This window comes from Athene cunicularia (assembly GCF_003259725.1).
Source record: "Athene cunicularia isolate RWA chromosome 1 unlocalized genomic scaffold, athCun1 chr1_part2, whole genome shotgun sequence".
In the NCBI taxonomy this organism is placed as follows: Eukaryota; Metazoa; Chordata; class Aves; order Strigiformes; family Strigidae; genus Athene; species Athene cunicularia.
In genome coordinates, this window is record NW_020799092.1 from 32,518,794 (window position 1) to 32,535,713 (window position 16,920).

At 36.9% G+C, this 16,920-nt stretch overlaps 1 protein-coding gene across 4 annotated transcripts in view; it reads right to left on the bottom strand.

Annotated features, from left to right (window-relative positions):
• Nucleotides 1-719: 719 nt before the first annotated feature.
• VEZT (vezatin, adherens junctions transmembrane protein) overlaps nucleotides 720-16,920 on the bottom strand; it is a 44,575-nt gene continuing 28,374 nt past the window's right edge. For 2 of the 4 annotated variants that reach the window (XM_026862604.1, XM_026862594.1), the window contains exons 6-10: nucleotides 15,048-15,379; nucleotides 14,189-14,382; nucleotides 9,756-9,856; nucleotides 8,373-8,580; nucleotides 720-4,398 (exon numbers count right to left, since the gene is read on the bottom strand). In XM_026862604.1, the coding sequence (XP_026718405.1) occupies nucleotides 3,806-4,398; nucleotides 8,373-8,580; nucleotides 9,756-9,856; nucleotides 14,189-14,382; nucleotides 15,048-15,379 (1,428 nt within the window). In that variant the 3' untranslated portion in view covers nucleotides 720-3,805. Of the gene's footprint in view, nucleotides 4,399-4,420; nucleotides 5,196-6,758; nucleotides 6,862-8,372; nucleotides 8,581-9,755; nucleotides 9,857-14,188; nucleotides 14,383-15,047; nucleotides 15,380-16,920 lie in introns of those variants that run through there. The other 2 variants (XM_026862613.1, XM_026862622.1) reach the window with 2 other exon arrangements.

The window sequence follows — 16,920 nt, forward strand, 5'->3', positions numbered from 1 at the left end:
ATCTGTAATTCTCAAAATTTGCTTCCATTACTCTGCTATTTCATTTCTGTCACGAAGACAACAGACCCAAAAAAAGGGACAGATCTTTGCCCCCATTTAAGCCTTTACCTAGGTGGTTAGCTGTAAAGTTAAGTGACATAAAAGATGTAGTGCTAGATTGCAATCCAACCTAAGAAGTAAATATTGTCTGTAGCGTGCCTTCCAGGTAGGACAGGAGGAGAAGAAATTATTTAACCCTATATAATTACTTGGTTCTTTACAACTTCACAGAGCTGCTAATTAGAAATGGATTAGGGAAAATGCATTTATTGGTAGCTCTGCTCTTCACAAAGAATTTTGGCTGCTGTTATCCTTTGGCATAACCCATTATTTAGCATGGATTTCCTGATTAACACATTTCAAAAAGTTACAAAGCTTGAAGAAGTTCTGTTTTCACAAAAATCTCTATCTAGAGTAATGAGCTGAAGAACATAGGACAGCACTCAGACCTTGACATGCTCAATATATTATTAATAACACAAGTCTTTAGCACTAATGCATATTTCAGTGTGTGCATATATATTAAATGCAACAACAAATTACGATTGCCAAGAAATCTGTCAGGAAATCGATTGTCAAGAAATTTGAAGGAATTTACAGCATGTACGTACAGTCCTTCCAAATGACATAATTATATAACATAATTATAAGGTAATTATAAGGTAATCTGTATAATTATAAGGTAATCTGGATTCTACTATTTCTATGTAGATGGAACTTGGTTTTAAAATCAAGGGAAGCCATGCTTTGTGTGCTGCACACTGTTAGCCATAGTTTTGTGCAGGGAGAATATTAAATAAATCAAAAGAAATGATTGATCAAACTAATTGATGGCTGTTACATATAGCTGTAATGAAGCAGAGAAAGCAAGTGAGCCCAGGTGTTCATATGTGTAGCTTCTAAGACTGCATTAAGTAAAACCACGGAAAATAGTTAAATTGCTTGTAGAAAAATCTATTTGTTCAAAATAGGATCAGAACTTGCTCCAAAAAGTCATACTTTGATCATACCCATGTCTAACGTTAAGGCTGCAATTTCACACTACATCACCTTTGCCAATAATGTAAATGTGAGCAACCCTGAGTCTCACGCCAGGAACACAGTATGTGCTGATACAGCTGTTTGGAGGTAACTGCTGTAAACTGCATCACTGCAATAAGAACAGTGAAAAGTAACCTCTAAAAAAGGGTGGGTTTTTGACCCAAATTTTGACCCTAGTGAGCTGCTTTATAACATGGCCACAAAACCCTGTGTTGACCCAGCTGGTAAGTGAAAACGAACAAATGATGGGGTTTCTTAGGCCAGTTTCATCAACAAGACCAGTGTCTTATAAAACTTGGCCCTAAGTAAGCCACCAAAGTAGATTCTCCAGGTCTTTTACTAAGACTGCAGCAAAGGAATAAAAAGCTAACAACTGTTATAAACATGAGATCTGAAACCTATTTTAGTAACAATGCAAAGCACTCAGGCTACTACTGACTTCATCCAAAACTGAGAACAATGATAACTCGTATCCTAAATCTGATCATTTTTCCAGGTTGGTATTGTAGCTATACACATTGTAAATTAAGGTTTGCATCCCATGGGAAAAGTTCAGGAGTATCACTTCTGGGATACACATCAGCTCATGAGATGCTGGTGGATGAGTTAATGAAAAAATAGTAATGGAACAAACATTTAGACAGAACAATTAGCTAGGAACAAAAAATATCTGGGCACTTTGTGAACTCAAGGATCTCAAGTCGAGGTTGAGAAAGACTTCTTTTCCAGAAGCATGGACAATGCTTCAAACACAATTTATCCAAAGCAGTTGTTCTAGACTTGGTAAAATAACCTGCTTACCACAGAGAAAATAAAAACAGCTTTCAACATCTTAACCTAAACTTTATAGGTTACAGAAGAATATATTCTACCACTAAGAGGAGGCTTAGCTTCTGAATACACTATGAGAAGCATTCTTTTTTCTTTTATGAGTTCCCCAAGACATCATCCATTCATCTTCCAGTCACCTACACAAAATTAAGGGCACAGAACACAGTATTACTGGTTAATGAAAAAAGGCAAAACTTTATCTTCCCAAAATCCGTGTGTGAGGGAGAATACTGACATAATATTGTGAAAGAACAGTGTAAGTCACATTCCCTTCTCTATCAGTTGATATCTACCTCTTCATGGTTTGTGAAAAAATCCACATATTTAACAGCATTCATACAAAATCACTAATAGCAGAGAGAGAGGCTGAAAGAAAGCTCTTGTTTTCTGACATACGGTCAAGAGTGCCACCCTAAGTTGCTGACCTTCATTAGTTTCCCCAACTCCCACAGCAGCATCCAAGGAAAGATATTGTGCCAAACCACTTGCATCTAAAAAACCCTTTATAGAATCAGCAAGAGACAATAAGTCGCCTAAGTAACAGATGAGGTGTTTTGTGACTGGAAATGCATCCAGGCCCAAGGAGAGTATTCTGTACAAAGAGGCAGCACTCTTGCCATTAGAGACATGAGGCCTTTGTTTCATTTTGTGTCAGAGGGCAAAAGGAAGAGAAGGCAGTGAAACCATTAACCAGCTCCTCTGTGAGGTGAGCATCCATTTGCTGCTCCTCATAACACCACCACAGAGAAAGAAAACAACCCACATAACCTCATAACAAACATCCAGACTTCAGTGTCAACTAAGTTACAAGATACACCTTAGAAAATACACAATTCTTGTTCTCTCATGGATCTTAATCACACAGGTTATAGCTGTGATCTAAAGAAAAATGAAAGACCATCAGGGAAAAGCAAATATGCTGTTTAAACAAAGTACTGTATGTTAAGCACTCAGATGTATTTGCTTTAAGAAAATTACTTCAGGACATAATCAAAAATGTACCAACAATCATCATATCAAATCAAACAATTATATTAAGGTTCAATTTACAAAAGGTTAACAAATAATTAATACCTGTTTTAATAAATAGGTGTTTACTTCTCATCTATTATTAATCCAAAGATCGCTTCTAGATGCCTACAGTACTTTCTACTGATGTGTTTCTAACTCTCCCTAACATGTACTACACATGAATTAACATGAATTACAAGATCTAGAAATTATTTATTAACCCTTCATAAAATTCTAAATAAACCTTAATATGAAGCATGACTAACTTTATACTATTTCAGCCCCATATCCCAAGACACATCAAATACTAGCTTTTTCAAGTTTTTATTTAAAATTCTACATTTTAGTTGGGAGCCACATCACTAGCCACAGAATCACAAATGCCTACGGTGGCTTAGCCAACACACTGCAGAGACAAGTAGTGAAAACAAAAGTGGTGGGGAAAGATCACAGGGAACAGTTCAGGTTCTTCCAAAAAGAAATGTCCTGGCTTTTTTGTTGGAACAAACATCGATACCACGACAGCAGAATCGGAGAAAAAATCCAGTCTGTTGTGATTCAAGACATTGTTTTTCCTTTTTTTTTCAGAACACCCTCCCCCCCATTACATTATAATATAAATAAATAAAACAGAAAACAGAAAGGTAAATTCCAAAACCCACCACTAGGATCTTAAAAAGGGAACGGCCAACTATTTCTTGGATGTAGCCTACACTTCTCTTACCTGCAAATTTTCAAATACTTAGAAGTCCTATTTAGTGTATCAGACTTAGGGAACAAGATGTATTATATTTAGGTCTCCTTTTTTTCCATCCAGTATCTTCAAACCTGCACCTTAGTTTTTTCCATAAAATTGCCTGCTGTTGGTTTCACAAAGTTCAGCTCAGACTAATACTTTTCCTTCACTTTCAGAGCCTCTATCTTCATTCTCACAGGCCTCCCCAAGGTCTTCACACTCCTGTGTCTTCTCTTCCTCCTCCTCCTCCTCCTCGTCCTCCTCCTCATCTCCAAAAGTCTCTTCTTGCATTGTAGTAAAAGTGAAAGACCTGGCAGCAACTTGTGCAGCCAGACCAGACGTGAAGTTTAAATCTGTTGATATGTGGAGCTGGGCCAGCCTATGCTTGATTTTTGAATGTAATGCATCCTTAGATGGAGACTGTGAAACCTCTACTCCATCCATATTGCTTGGCTTGAGTTCTTCAACTTCGCCTTCATGCTGATAACACATTCTTTCTTCAACCCCTGTAGAAATACCTTCATCAGCAGTACTGTCTTTGTTTTTCTCCATCTCAGGATCTTCATACAAGTATTCTGTCCTGCTTTTATCAGCAGCATTCACTTTTGGATTATAGTCTTTTTCTTCAGATTTATCACAACTTTGGCTGCAGTCCTGATTTTCTGTATCTGAATTCATATGTGATTCCATATTATTTGGTAGCTTCAGCAGTTCTACAGGAGACAAGGGTTTCACTGCAGCTTAAAAAGGGGGAAAAAAATTAAATGATAACTAAAAGCAAGCTGCTATATATAAATAATTTATTTGTGTCTGAAAAGATGCAAGATTGTAAGGGTCAAAATGGCTTAAAAAAACCCCAAAACAACAAAAATCACAATCAAACAAAACTTAAAATAAAACAGTGTTTTCTAATCACAAAGATGAAATGAAATGTGATAGCTGCTTGTTGTAACTACTCCTTAAAATCTGTGCCATAAAGAGACAGCACGAAATTGATGATGCTTAAAACCGGCATCAAACATAGATGAGGCATTCAATGTTAAAGTAAAAACCAAGAAAAACTACTGCACTGTATACAGATAAGAACTTTCTTCGTTTTAAGCAACAGTTTACCTAATCCATTAACGACAGCTGGTTCATGAAAAAGTCCTCATAGGCAATATCTGATCTCATACACCACAACATATAAATACAATACGTATTCATACAGTCAGGTAAGGTGTCCTCACAAATAAAGTGTGGTTTAATTTAGCCTCTCTTGAAGTTAGTAGCAGCAGCGAGTCCCATTGCCAGCAACGGGATGCTTGCCAGGAAGTCTCTCCTCTCCCAGTGTTAAGGGTTAGTATAACTTGGTACAATCACTTCTTGAAGAACAGACGTCTTTCTTTTTAAGAAAACGATATAATGTCCATTTCCAAGTAACAGATTCCCTAAACTGCAGTAGCTCCATTAGAGTAGCAGCACGAACATAAATGAGAGCGGCAACAGCAGATTCCCAAGTAGCATTTCCCTTTCTAATTCCATTCTGACTTTACCCCTGTAAGCAGAGATGAAAATAACTCTGGGCAATACACAAACTTTTAACGGGAAACAAAATTTACGGTATTGATTTTTCCATCGCATCCTATTTTAGTAATATTTACTTTAGCTAGCTGAATACAGGCTCATCATTGTGGTTGTCACATTGATAATTATTGTCATTATCACACTGAAAGACTGTGGCTTCAAATTTGTACTGTATTGTTTGTTTTAAAACCTTATATACCGAAGGAGCACTGCACCAGATTCATCTCGATTGTTAATAGAGTAGATCTCTCCCCATTTTGTAAAGAACATGCTCCTGCTTATTTCTGCCCATTTGTTTGAAGAGGCAGGAATATGCACAGTAATGTTTGAGAGTGAACTTGTTGCCTACTTCCTCCAAAGAATACTTCCAAAGCCAAAATTTCTTTAAAGAAACCCAGATACTTCAGATTGGTAGCTGGCCAATTTGCTGAGTTGATTAGGTAATAAGGGAGGTGGAATTAATCAATTCTCAGAGTGTAGCTTCCCAACTCTGAGAAACAGCTGTATAAGAACTATTGTATGGACAAGGTTGGAGAAGGGGAAACAGCTGGGTACAACACATCCACTGCCAGAATGAACTTTTTCGGGGGAAAAGGTTAGAGGAAAGACTAGAAGTGATTTTGCACCAGGACAAAGTTGTTTTCCAACATTTGGCTGGTAAATGAAAACGAAGCCCCTAACAACTTCACAGACCTCTTCAAATGCACTTCCAATTTACAGGCTCAAGAGGATGCCAAATGACAAAAAATATAAGGTCACCAGCACTTCTATAAATTACCTACTGCCCATAAATTACCTACTGTAAGTAGTATTACCATGGTGCTGGGCCTTGGCAAATTTGCTTTAGTCTGGTGCTCTGCTAAGATGGTGTTTTTCTCCTGGAATTCAATCTATCATCTCCAGTTGACTTCATGCTGTGTTCTTTAGACATATCAACTTGTTTGGGGCTGACCTCTTTTATGTGGAAACCCTCACTAGCTCCTCCTTCAACAAACCAAAACCCCTAACAAATCACAATGGCTTGCTGGGTGCCTTGACTAACAGACTAAAGCCTTTGAATATTTCAGGATCTTTTTTTTACAATAACCACAAGTTAGGAGAACACAGGATTTCTGGAATACAATTGTCCTGAAAAAGCAAGATTTAAGAGAGCTATGGAAAAGCATGATATTGTGGCCATCCGTTGGCTTGGGCCAATAAGAACAAGAAAATGAATCTTTCTGGGTTTAAATCCTCCAGATAAAGTAAGTCACAAATGTGGAAAACACAGCTCACAAAAATGTTTCTTTAAGGAATGACTTGTGTGTACGGATAAATTAAAGTCTGCAGCAATAATATGGCAGAGTTCATTATGTCATATTTAACTGACTTGTGGTTATTTTGAAGACATAGTGAAGAAATTCCTTAAAAAACAGTAGAAGATATTATGCCTGCTGTCCATATCAGTCTTTCAGACTAGACACACACAGCCTCTGAGCCAAAAAGAGACAATATTAATTACCTTCATGAACTGCCCTCTTTTTTTCCCAGTTTTGTACAGGATGGAAGTAATCAATGATCAGTCTTAGGCAGTTGGAGGAAATCACACTTTCCTCCCTCCCCACCACTGAATCTCTAATCCTAAACCAACGTAGTACCTATACATGGAAAGGAAAGGAACAAACATGAGCCACAAAGGCTTTCAGGTGAATAGTTAATGAAGACTACAGGAGTCATCTGAGTCTTTCCAGCTATGGCCACAAATGGCCTGAGGATATATGGATGTGGACAGGTAACATGCTAAACTAGATAAGGAAAGATTCTACACAAGCTCTCCTGAAGTACTCTTTCTGCAGCAGTCACTAGATCTGTCAAGACCTGAACTGGAGGTAGGATTCCTTCCTTGTCCTTCAGCAAGGAGTAAGGGGAGATTCAAAGAGATTTATGTGAAGAGTTGTGTGGTGTCACATCTAACATCAGAATGATAATACAGAAACCCTGTTCTTGAGCAGACTGATGCAATCTGGTGTCTTAGTTTTTTTTAATTCAACTATAAGAGAAGTCATTACCAATGGCCAAGTGATTTCTTCTACCATAGTCATAGCTAAATGGACATGAAGTAAGTTGTGAAGAACAGGTATTTTTGTGGATTTGATGTCAACAGAAACAGTCTCATAAATAGGTATGGTCTGTTACTGTGTGCTCCCAATAAATTATTAAAAGATGCAATCCATGGTCTTTTTTTCTGGTAGACATTGGCAGAAGCAGAATCCTTGGATATGTTGCCAGACTTGAGGGTTGGTTTTCATAACACAGAACTTGAAACTTTTTAGAGGGCTTTTCCTAACTCATCTTTAAGAGGAAGGAATGAAAATGGAAAAAAGAAAGGAAAAAGGAAAAGATGAACTACTGCCAATTCTGAAGATAATAAATCAAACAGCTCAAGCAGTGCAAAGAATCAGGTTGTATCCAGTCATTGCTGGAACAGAGACAGACTGGTTGAGGCAAGAGAAATTTTCATATTCCTGCCTTCAAGTGCAAGTGGATGGAGCAGTTCTCACAGTTGGTAAAGGCTAGTTTAGAAGAACTCTTCTTGTTAGGTGCTTTTTTGTTGTTTTGTTTGGTGGTTTTGTTTGTTTTTAAACCCATATTCTATATACTTACTTTCTCATGGAAACTAAAGCCAGTCTTACTCTTTTATGACCTTTTAATTTTGCAAAGACTAGCTCTTCACTTTAACCTATATGTTTTTATAAGTCTGGGATAATCTCTGAAGGTTTCTTTAAATTCTGGAAAGTAATTTATTTATTTATTTATTTATTTATGCACCCTGATTAATTTCATATTACTGGAAAGCAATGAAATAAAGTCAGTTCTGTTTTCATGGTTTATTCCTGACAGTTCTGCTTTCTTAATATTTTGTGCATTTAATATTTTAGCTCACTGTTTTGTTTAGAGCCAAATTTCCATTTCTGTGACTTATTTTCAATAAATAGTAAAATGATTGCTGTAAGTAATATGAAGAGATGGAATAGCAAACTAAGACCACACAGATCTATCGAAGACATTACTATAGCTAAGCACTGTCCAAATTCTAACATAGTCAGAAGTTGATGGCAGACACCTACCCTTTCTTAGAAAGGCATTAATTTTCAAAAGCAATGCTTACCATGGTCACTGAATAGCAGCTGTTTCCACTTCTGTCTTTCTATTTCTGAAGCTTTAAATCCCAGTACAGATTTCAATTCTTGTAACACCCTCTTAGATTCTTGTCTCTCTCGTTCTTGTCTCTCTCTTTCTTCCTGGGAAAAGCAGTAAAAATCTTCCCTTTTGTATTCATTATCTGTATCTGAATAATCAACATATGCTTCCAATTCCTACAGAAGAAGAAGAAAAAAAAAGATCTTCACTGTCAGTGTAGACCCTTGTCCTACAATCTGATGCACAATCAAGTGATCTCAACACAAGCCAACCACAGTAATAGGATGGAGTCCTGTTTGAGTAGAGCCAGTGGATCTGACACTGCTTTCAGTTATATTTGTATAATTTTGGAGCAAGTCCACTCGTTGAAAGTTAAATTTATTGCAGTCATCTAGGATTTACTTTCATACACAATTATGATCAATCGATATATCTTGAAAATGGGAGTCCATTTCCCCATAATTACAGGTGGAAATAAGCAATGATGATGTGGGTTACATTTTTTTTTTTTTAAATTTACACTGTAAGGAATTCCTCCTCAATCAGGCATCTTGCTAATTTAGCTTCTGTAAATCCCTAGTAACAGGCTGTTGAGAATAGCAAACTCCTCCAATTTTAACTATATTGGCTTACAAGCATGAAAAAACAGAGCTCTGTTTATGTTGTAACAGACAGCCAGTAAAGTTATTAGTCCTAGCAATTTGTTATGGAAAAAAAATTTAGAAGGAATACATGTCGGTAGGCTTGGGAGAAGGTGAGGGAAGGACAGAGCAGAGCACGGGTACTTTCAGAATGCATCTGCCACTCAGGTCTGGGATGGAGGAGGCCAGCCTCTCTCCAAGATGGCCCAACACGCAAGTTCTCCAAACACCACAAAACTGTCCAGTGTCACAGTCTGTTTTAGGATCCAAAACTGCAGAGATTACTCAAACTAAAGTCAGGCTGGTTTGTTCTGGAGCTTGTAACTTTTTTTATCTGTGTCAGTTCATCTAACAATATACAAGTTTGACTATTTCATATACTGCCTTTTAGCAGTTCACATTTTTTTTTTCTATATTACTCTGACTTGTGTTGCTGCTCTGCTTTTGTCACTTACTTCTAATGATATATATGAGAAGAAGTGAACGCTAGTGCTCTTTTTTTCCAGGATGGGGAATACCTCCCCATGGAATAGCAAAAGTAATATACATAATCTTTTTCTCTAAGTCCAGTTATGAAATGGCACTGGTTACCTACTGGATCTGTCTTGGCAAGACAAGAAGATCACTGCACAAGCAACTGAAAAAGGAATGGATACAGCAAACAAACCCCCTAATTATTCTTTCAAACAGTCCTATTTTTTTTTTTTTACCTGCTCTTCAGGGATTGGATCTTTGTTTTCTATGTATATGGCAGGCTGTGTTAAAGGTACTGTAGTACGCTGTAGGTTGTCACAGGAAACTTCAAGTTTACCTTTAGAAGGAAAGAAGAAAAGGGAGCAAAAAAAAAGAAAAAGATTGAGGGTTGAATGATGTTTTTGACTCATTCAGGCAGGACTGACACACACGAAAATAGTGAGAAGGCTGATTAGAATACTAGAGAGCACTTAAATAACACCTATTTTGATATAAGCTGGGTCTGATTAAGTTAATCTTGAAATACTTAAACTAACAAATCCCCAAATTTTTATTGACTTTGAAAACCTGCAGATGGCAAGAAAAATTGGTAAAAGCAAAAAACAGACTTGGTGCCCAAGTTTAAAAAGAGAAGTAAAATAGAAAAACTATAGGCAAAACAGCTTCAAATCATTGGAAAAGATTGGAGGAAATAATCAAGCCAAATTTCCAGGAAGCTATATGGAAGGTAGAAAAGAGAGGTGACATCTGCTGGTAATGGACTTAAGTGCTGGAATAGATGCTGGAAATACTGTAAAATGTATCTAAAGAGAGGTTTGTAGAAACAGGTAAACAACATTTACTCACAAACACTAATTTACCCTTGAGAAGGGAAATGGGCTAGATGACCTTGCCGAGCCCCACCTATCCCTCTTTTCAATTTTTAATCTATACACTGAACACTTAGGGAAAATATGCAGCTCACATTAATGACAATTTTAGTGGTGCTCAGTTACTTGCTTTTGCAAACAAAGAAAGTATGTCATTCCCTAGTTGTCTGGGCTGAGCTAAAGATTTGATATTCCAGAAATATCTAAATGCAGTTTAAAAGAAAGGTGAAGCATGTTGTAAAATTTGACACATGGAAAATTGACAGGAGATATTTATCAAGGCCCCTTGTCCATTGCATAACTTTGCCTTGTAATAAAAACATTTTAATAATAATAATGACAGCAACAATAGAAATATGCTCCTGAAGGTATGAAGACAAATTTGGAAGAGTATATGGATGTTACCAATTAAAAGCTTGCCTTCCCAAACTAGGAGTAAACCAGCTGCTCTAAAATCTACAGACTACAGACTGCTCTAATATCTACAGTCTACAGACTGCTCTGTCTGCCACCTATATGGGATGATGCCATTGCTAAGGATATGCTTCAAGATCATGAATTCACAATGTTTAACTAAAATTGCTGCTGTGCAGTGAATTAAAGGACTGCAAGATCCAGCAGCTTGCAGCAGAGTACTATGGCCTTGCTCTTATGAATATCTAAAAAAGTTGTATACATTTGCAAAGATAAAGACAGTTTAAAAGAGCATTGAATTTAAAGTTTGAGGGATATTATTTCAAAGATCATTAAAACAACACTGTAACTAGCCACAAAGGGTATCCCATTCTGTAAAATTAGCAGCAGATTACTGCATGCTTACATTGTTGAGGCTTTAAGTGGTAAATCAGTTTTATCAGTGACAAAAAGTGAAAGAATAAAGATGACTGAAAGTCTAGAATCAACTTATGTTGGAAATAAGCGAAGATCTACATGTAGATCAATGATAAATAAGGCTATCATTAACCAATGAATTTAAGTAGAGGTGAATTCCCCTCAAGGTGCTAAAGCCCTACTTGCTCTCAGGCTCTTCTCTATCTGACAGGATCAGTGACTAACCGCACTGGTTCTAGAAATATACTAAATATCCTGTAAACAAAGAGGCCAAACAGCATTCAACTAAAGTGACCATATACTATAATATATACTAGTATCATCACCCATGAAAAGCTGATGGGAGTGTATGAATGTTCAGTCAGTTAGACTTCAAGGCTTGGCTTGGACAGTTTGACAAAATGAACTATTTAACATAGCTTGAGAAACCTGCTTTGACACATAATGATTTAGGGCAAGAAGTATGTAGTGCTTGTGGAAGGAGACTTATCTGTTTAAGCTGAAAACAACTAAATATACACAAAACTGCTCTGAAAATAAGTGATAGGCAGCTATACATGATGCTACAACTAGGATAGCCCACAGTTCAAAACAGCTCCTTAGTGGTTGGAAACTTCCAACTCCTGCTTTTGTTGAAAGCACGCTGATGCTGGATGGACCAATATGTTCCCAGTTTCTTCCTCTCTGAGGAGCAACATGGGCCATTTGCTGCTGCAGCTACTGAGCTGAGTTCTACTTCTCATGGAAGAAAACCTTCCAGTGCTGAGAGTAATAGGAACAAAGACAGACAAGCAAAGATATGTTTTTGCTTAGTATATAAACATGGTCAGAATGAAACCCAAGCAAACAGTAAATTTAAATACTGGACACATTTGTAGTTATAGATAAAGAAGAAAAAAGCCTTACTTTGTTTAAATACTAAGCACAATTATGAGATACTGCTTTTAAAAATATTTAACAAATATATACAGCTTTTAGGTAATGAAATATTTCCTCTCAAAACTGGGTCTAAGCCATCACAAACAGCTGCCTCTTCAGCAGTGTTCATAACTGACATTGAAAATGGTATTTCTACTGCTCTACTGGTTGAACTAGTTAGTTGAACTAAACATCTATTGCAGCAAAAGTGTTGGGCATCCACTTAGACACAACAGTTTACTACCACGGGGTTCTTACTAGAGGTCTTGTCAAAAGATTAATTTAGTTTTGGATAATAGTGTATAAAAAAAGAAAGATGTGCTTAGCTGCTATATTATTTCATCAGGAAGGTGTCTTCTTCCAAAGAGCTTTCAGGAAACATTGAAAAAAAGCCAAGATGATTTAATGAAGTAATTCACATAATCGTAACTGGCAGCCAGCTGTTAAGATTTGTAGAAAGACAGCAGAAGAATTAGACTTGATTTTATGCACAGCTTGAAAAGGTCAGCTCACAGAAGCTGGTCTGATTAGAAATACATCAGGAAAGTCAAAGTAGTCAGATAAAAATAGTTTTCAATGACCAATGTAATTTAAAAGTAGCTCCTGTGGAGTAATTCAGTAAACTTGTTGCCAGATAAGAGATTCAACACTAGCACATTTTCAGGAATGTCACCAGTCAAAAGTGAAAGTGAAGGATTTTGGAATTTTTTATTTCTCACACAGTCCCTTCCCTTCTAGGATCACACACTAGGTTATTTTTGTACTGAACTTTAAAAGGAAGCAAATTACCATAAAAATGCCTGCTGTGATATTTATATACAAAGTAAAAATAAAACTAAAATAACTAAAAATCCTATGGCGTGCAGTCTAGAAGAGCATTTAAGGAAAGGGGAAAAAAAATAAAAATCAGTGGAACTGCTGATTGTTGAGGGCATCAACAAAACACAACAGGCCAGTACATGCAAATGTATCAGACCACATCTAATATCCTTATAGGTTGTTTTATGCAGCACTGAGATGGAAGTTATAAGACTAGACTATCAGGCAAAGTACACACAAATTTAGTTATACCATGTCTGGACCTGCACGGAGCCTGCATTAGGCCTCCCAGTGCTCCCAGTTCTGATGTAAGCATGAACAAGGTCAGCTTGAACACCTCTAGGCCCACAGCAGTCTGTCTATCTACTGGATATCCCACCCATGTATCATTAAGAGCGTAGCTCACTACAGATTTGGTTTTCTGTAGGTAACTTGCTGATACCCCAAGTCATAATTTTCCTAATGCAGTCTCCATTACCAGCATTTTTCAGATGCTGGCCTGTGACTTCCTAGGACAGTAAAAAAAGCTCCTGGAAGAAAAGAAAGATTAGAAATTATAGGTTCAACTCCATGTCAGGAGAGCCTGAGCTCACTTCATTAATTAAGCTAGTTATGATTCACAAGAACCACATGGGTAGTACAGGTCACTGAGGAGAGGGAAATGAGGCAAAACATTGTGATATGGGCTCAGTGTGACTTTTAAGCACACAGAAGATCAGCTCTAGATTAGTGCTCTCTCTCAGAAAGCAGGCAAATGGGTATTATATGTTCCATACATCTTCTACAATTTAAAATGTTCAAGGAAATGTTATTGTCAAGAAAGTTTCATGACAAAGCCATTGTCATTTCAATTAACTATGTAACTTTTACTCAGTAAATAAATTAAAATATCAGGGATGGTTCATTAAAATCCTAGCCCTTCACATGTGATTCACCAATCAAAGGTAAAAAGCCATTATCGGTCTACACCTGGAAATGTAACAATCTGAATCCACAGGTCTAACAGACTGAGTTAACGTGTTTACTTTTTTTTCTGAAACAAAAGCACATCAAACAAAAGGTCATCACAACGAAAAAGTCTGACATACGTATATAGTTTTCCAAGCTGTATAGTGGTAAGACCTTCTTCAGCTAAAATTCTGATACATGGGCTGACCACTGTTTTGATCCATTTGACCATTAAATCTCTAGAGTGTATCCCATTAGTTGTTAAAATTCTCTCTCACATTTACCTTTTTTATTCGTGTTTCTTCCACTCATTTTTTCCACCTGAGAAATGGCTTCTTCCCAGCAGCTGTTGCTTGCCTGGATATGAGGCTGAATAAACTTTAGTTTTTGTTCCAGAACCTGATGGGCTTCTGTTGTCAACTCAGGTGTCTCCTTAGTGCTAACAATTTTCTCAAGTTCATCCTCAAGAATTATTACCCTAAGTGATGAGAAGGTGAAAGGAAATAAGTAAGAATAAATACCTGACTTCATCATTCCTTCAAGTATTTAATTTAATATTCTGTTAATTTCTTCAAGTTTTAAGAATCTATCTCAGCCAACTCCTCAAAGATGACCCAAAATTTAAAAAATAATCATTTTCTCCACATCGATACATTGCGCTCCTGCATTCACTTTAGTAATTCTTATATGTAAGATTAAAGGAGTAGGACAGTTTCAACTATTTCACCAAGGCAGTGAGGAATCTTTAAAAACATTTACTAGGTAGTTACTATGAGCTAAACTTTCTTACAAAGCATTTAGTATGTTGCAAAATTGATGAAAGATGTTTTCAGAATTTTTCAAGGGAGTGACATAAGAGAGGCAAGATCTTAATGCACTGCTTAGCTTTGAATTTTCACCAGATACTTAAATAACCAAGAAACAATATCAGATTCCATATGAACCAAGGATCTTTGACCTCCTACTATGTGAAGATATGCCTATCATTGCATAGATATGACTATATATGATATAGTCATAGATATGACTATACATATCTGCCTTTTATGGTTTTAATCTGGGATACAAGCTGACAACTCAAAGAACTCAAGTTTGAAGCCTTCTTCCTACAGGCATATTCTCATAATTCATGTGTAAACTTACTCATTGAGCAGTGCCTTGAGATGAAGCTGCAAGCTGCGTACCGCTGCCTGAAGACTGTTCAGCTCTCTTGACTTCTGCTTTGTTCTGGTTGGCCATTCAAAACCTGACTGATGCTGAGTTTCAAAGTATCGATAAAACTCATAGCTTCGCTTAAGCTCCTCTAAGCAGGCAGCGTGTGTATGAGGTAGGCCTTGAGTCACATCAGACAAGATATGATGAGGCAGCCGTTCGGGGGAGACCAAGGGCTTAGGGGATGCGTTGGCTGGGGAGAGAAGCAGCACCAGCCTTCTGAAGAATTCTGAACTCTGCCCTACCCAGAGCTGAAAGAGGACCTGCAAAACAGGGTATGGTTAGCTCTGTGCACCTGGGAAGACAGCCAGCATACAAAGTAAATGTACAGATACACCATGGGAAAACATTCCTTGGCCGGCAATAGGAACTTTGAAAAACTGAGAAAATCTGCTGAATGTCTTTGAAGGGTATCCCAGACCACGTGAGGTTCAGATTTTGCAAGCTTTAGGTGACTGTTAATTATTCGATGAAGGATATTATGAGCAATGATGCTCAGAAGGTTGTCAGAGGCCTAAAAACTCTATTCTCAGCCAGTTTCATTATTTGCTATAATGTCCACATAACCTACAGCTCATAAAGGGCTGCCTAAATTCCAGCTGAAGCAAAGACATTTTTTCCCTTTATAATGCTAAGCTATTGTTGCTATGATCTACTAACTACCGCACTGCCCCACACCCAACCTCAAAACATATCTAACTGCACTGTACTTCAACAAAAAAAATTTCTACATCTGAAGAAAGCTGTGCTGCTAACAATTTTTTTTTTTTTCAGTTGAAGTGTGAAATTTCACCAATACCACTAAGGCAGCTTGTAAGAAATTAATTGATTCACAGTGTTATATATGGTACAAAAGAGGTCAGTCCATTTGAGAGCAAGGAAACGCTCTATTTCAATTTCTTGAGAACTTCCACTTCCAATGAAACTAAAAGAACTGTTTTCTTAATTTAGGGAAGACTGTTGGCTCAGTAGACCATGACAGAACAGTAGCATCTTATATCTCTAAAATGAAAAGGAAAGGTTATGACACTTTTCTCTGCAATACGGGCCCTTACTAAAAGGGATCAACTGTAGGTGACTATGAGGTGTAGTCTAAAATCTGTTCTCAAGCGTTTCAGACCAAGGAAGATGAAGTAATTACTCATCATGCTTTTTTCCACCCCGCCTTCATCTACAAAATAGGAGTACGTCAACATCAACAATGTACTCGTACTGTGATTTTGGATCTACAGGATTTGAAATAATATATTTACCTTTTTGTACTCATACTACTATGGACAAGTAGCATTTTTTTTCCACTGTGCAAACAATCAAGAGCAAAATGTTCAGAATATTAACACAAAAAATGAAATGCCTTCAGACAGATGTGGTCTGATATACCTCAAGGGTATATAAAAAAATACTTGGATGCAAACTAATATCCCAAAAGAAAAAAAATAATTCTCAATTTACAGAAGATGGTTATGAGAAGAAAGAACACAAAGATATGAAATTAATTTGGGGCACACATGCAAAACTGATTTAGCTGGGTACTAAAATAAAAACCAAACAAATGGGCAGCAATTACCCAAGTGTCCCTGATGGTGTGGTGCTCTGGATAGAAAGTTAAGAGCTCATGCTGTAACAAGCACAAAAAAAGACCAATCCCTTCCACCAAACATAAGGCAAAAGCAGTGAAAAAGTAGCACACAAAAGTAGTGGACTCCAGGAATTGATAATAATAATAATAATAATAATAATAATAATAATAATAATAATAATAATAATAATAATAATAATAATAATAATAATAACTGTCTCTTAT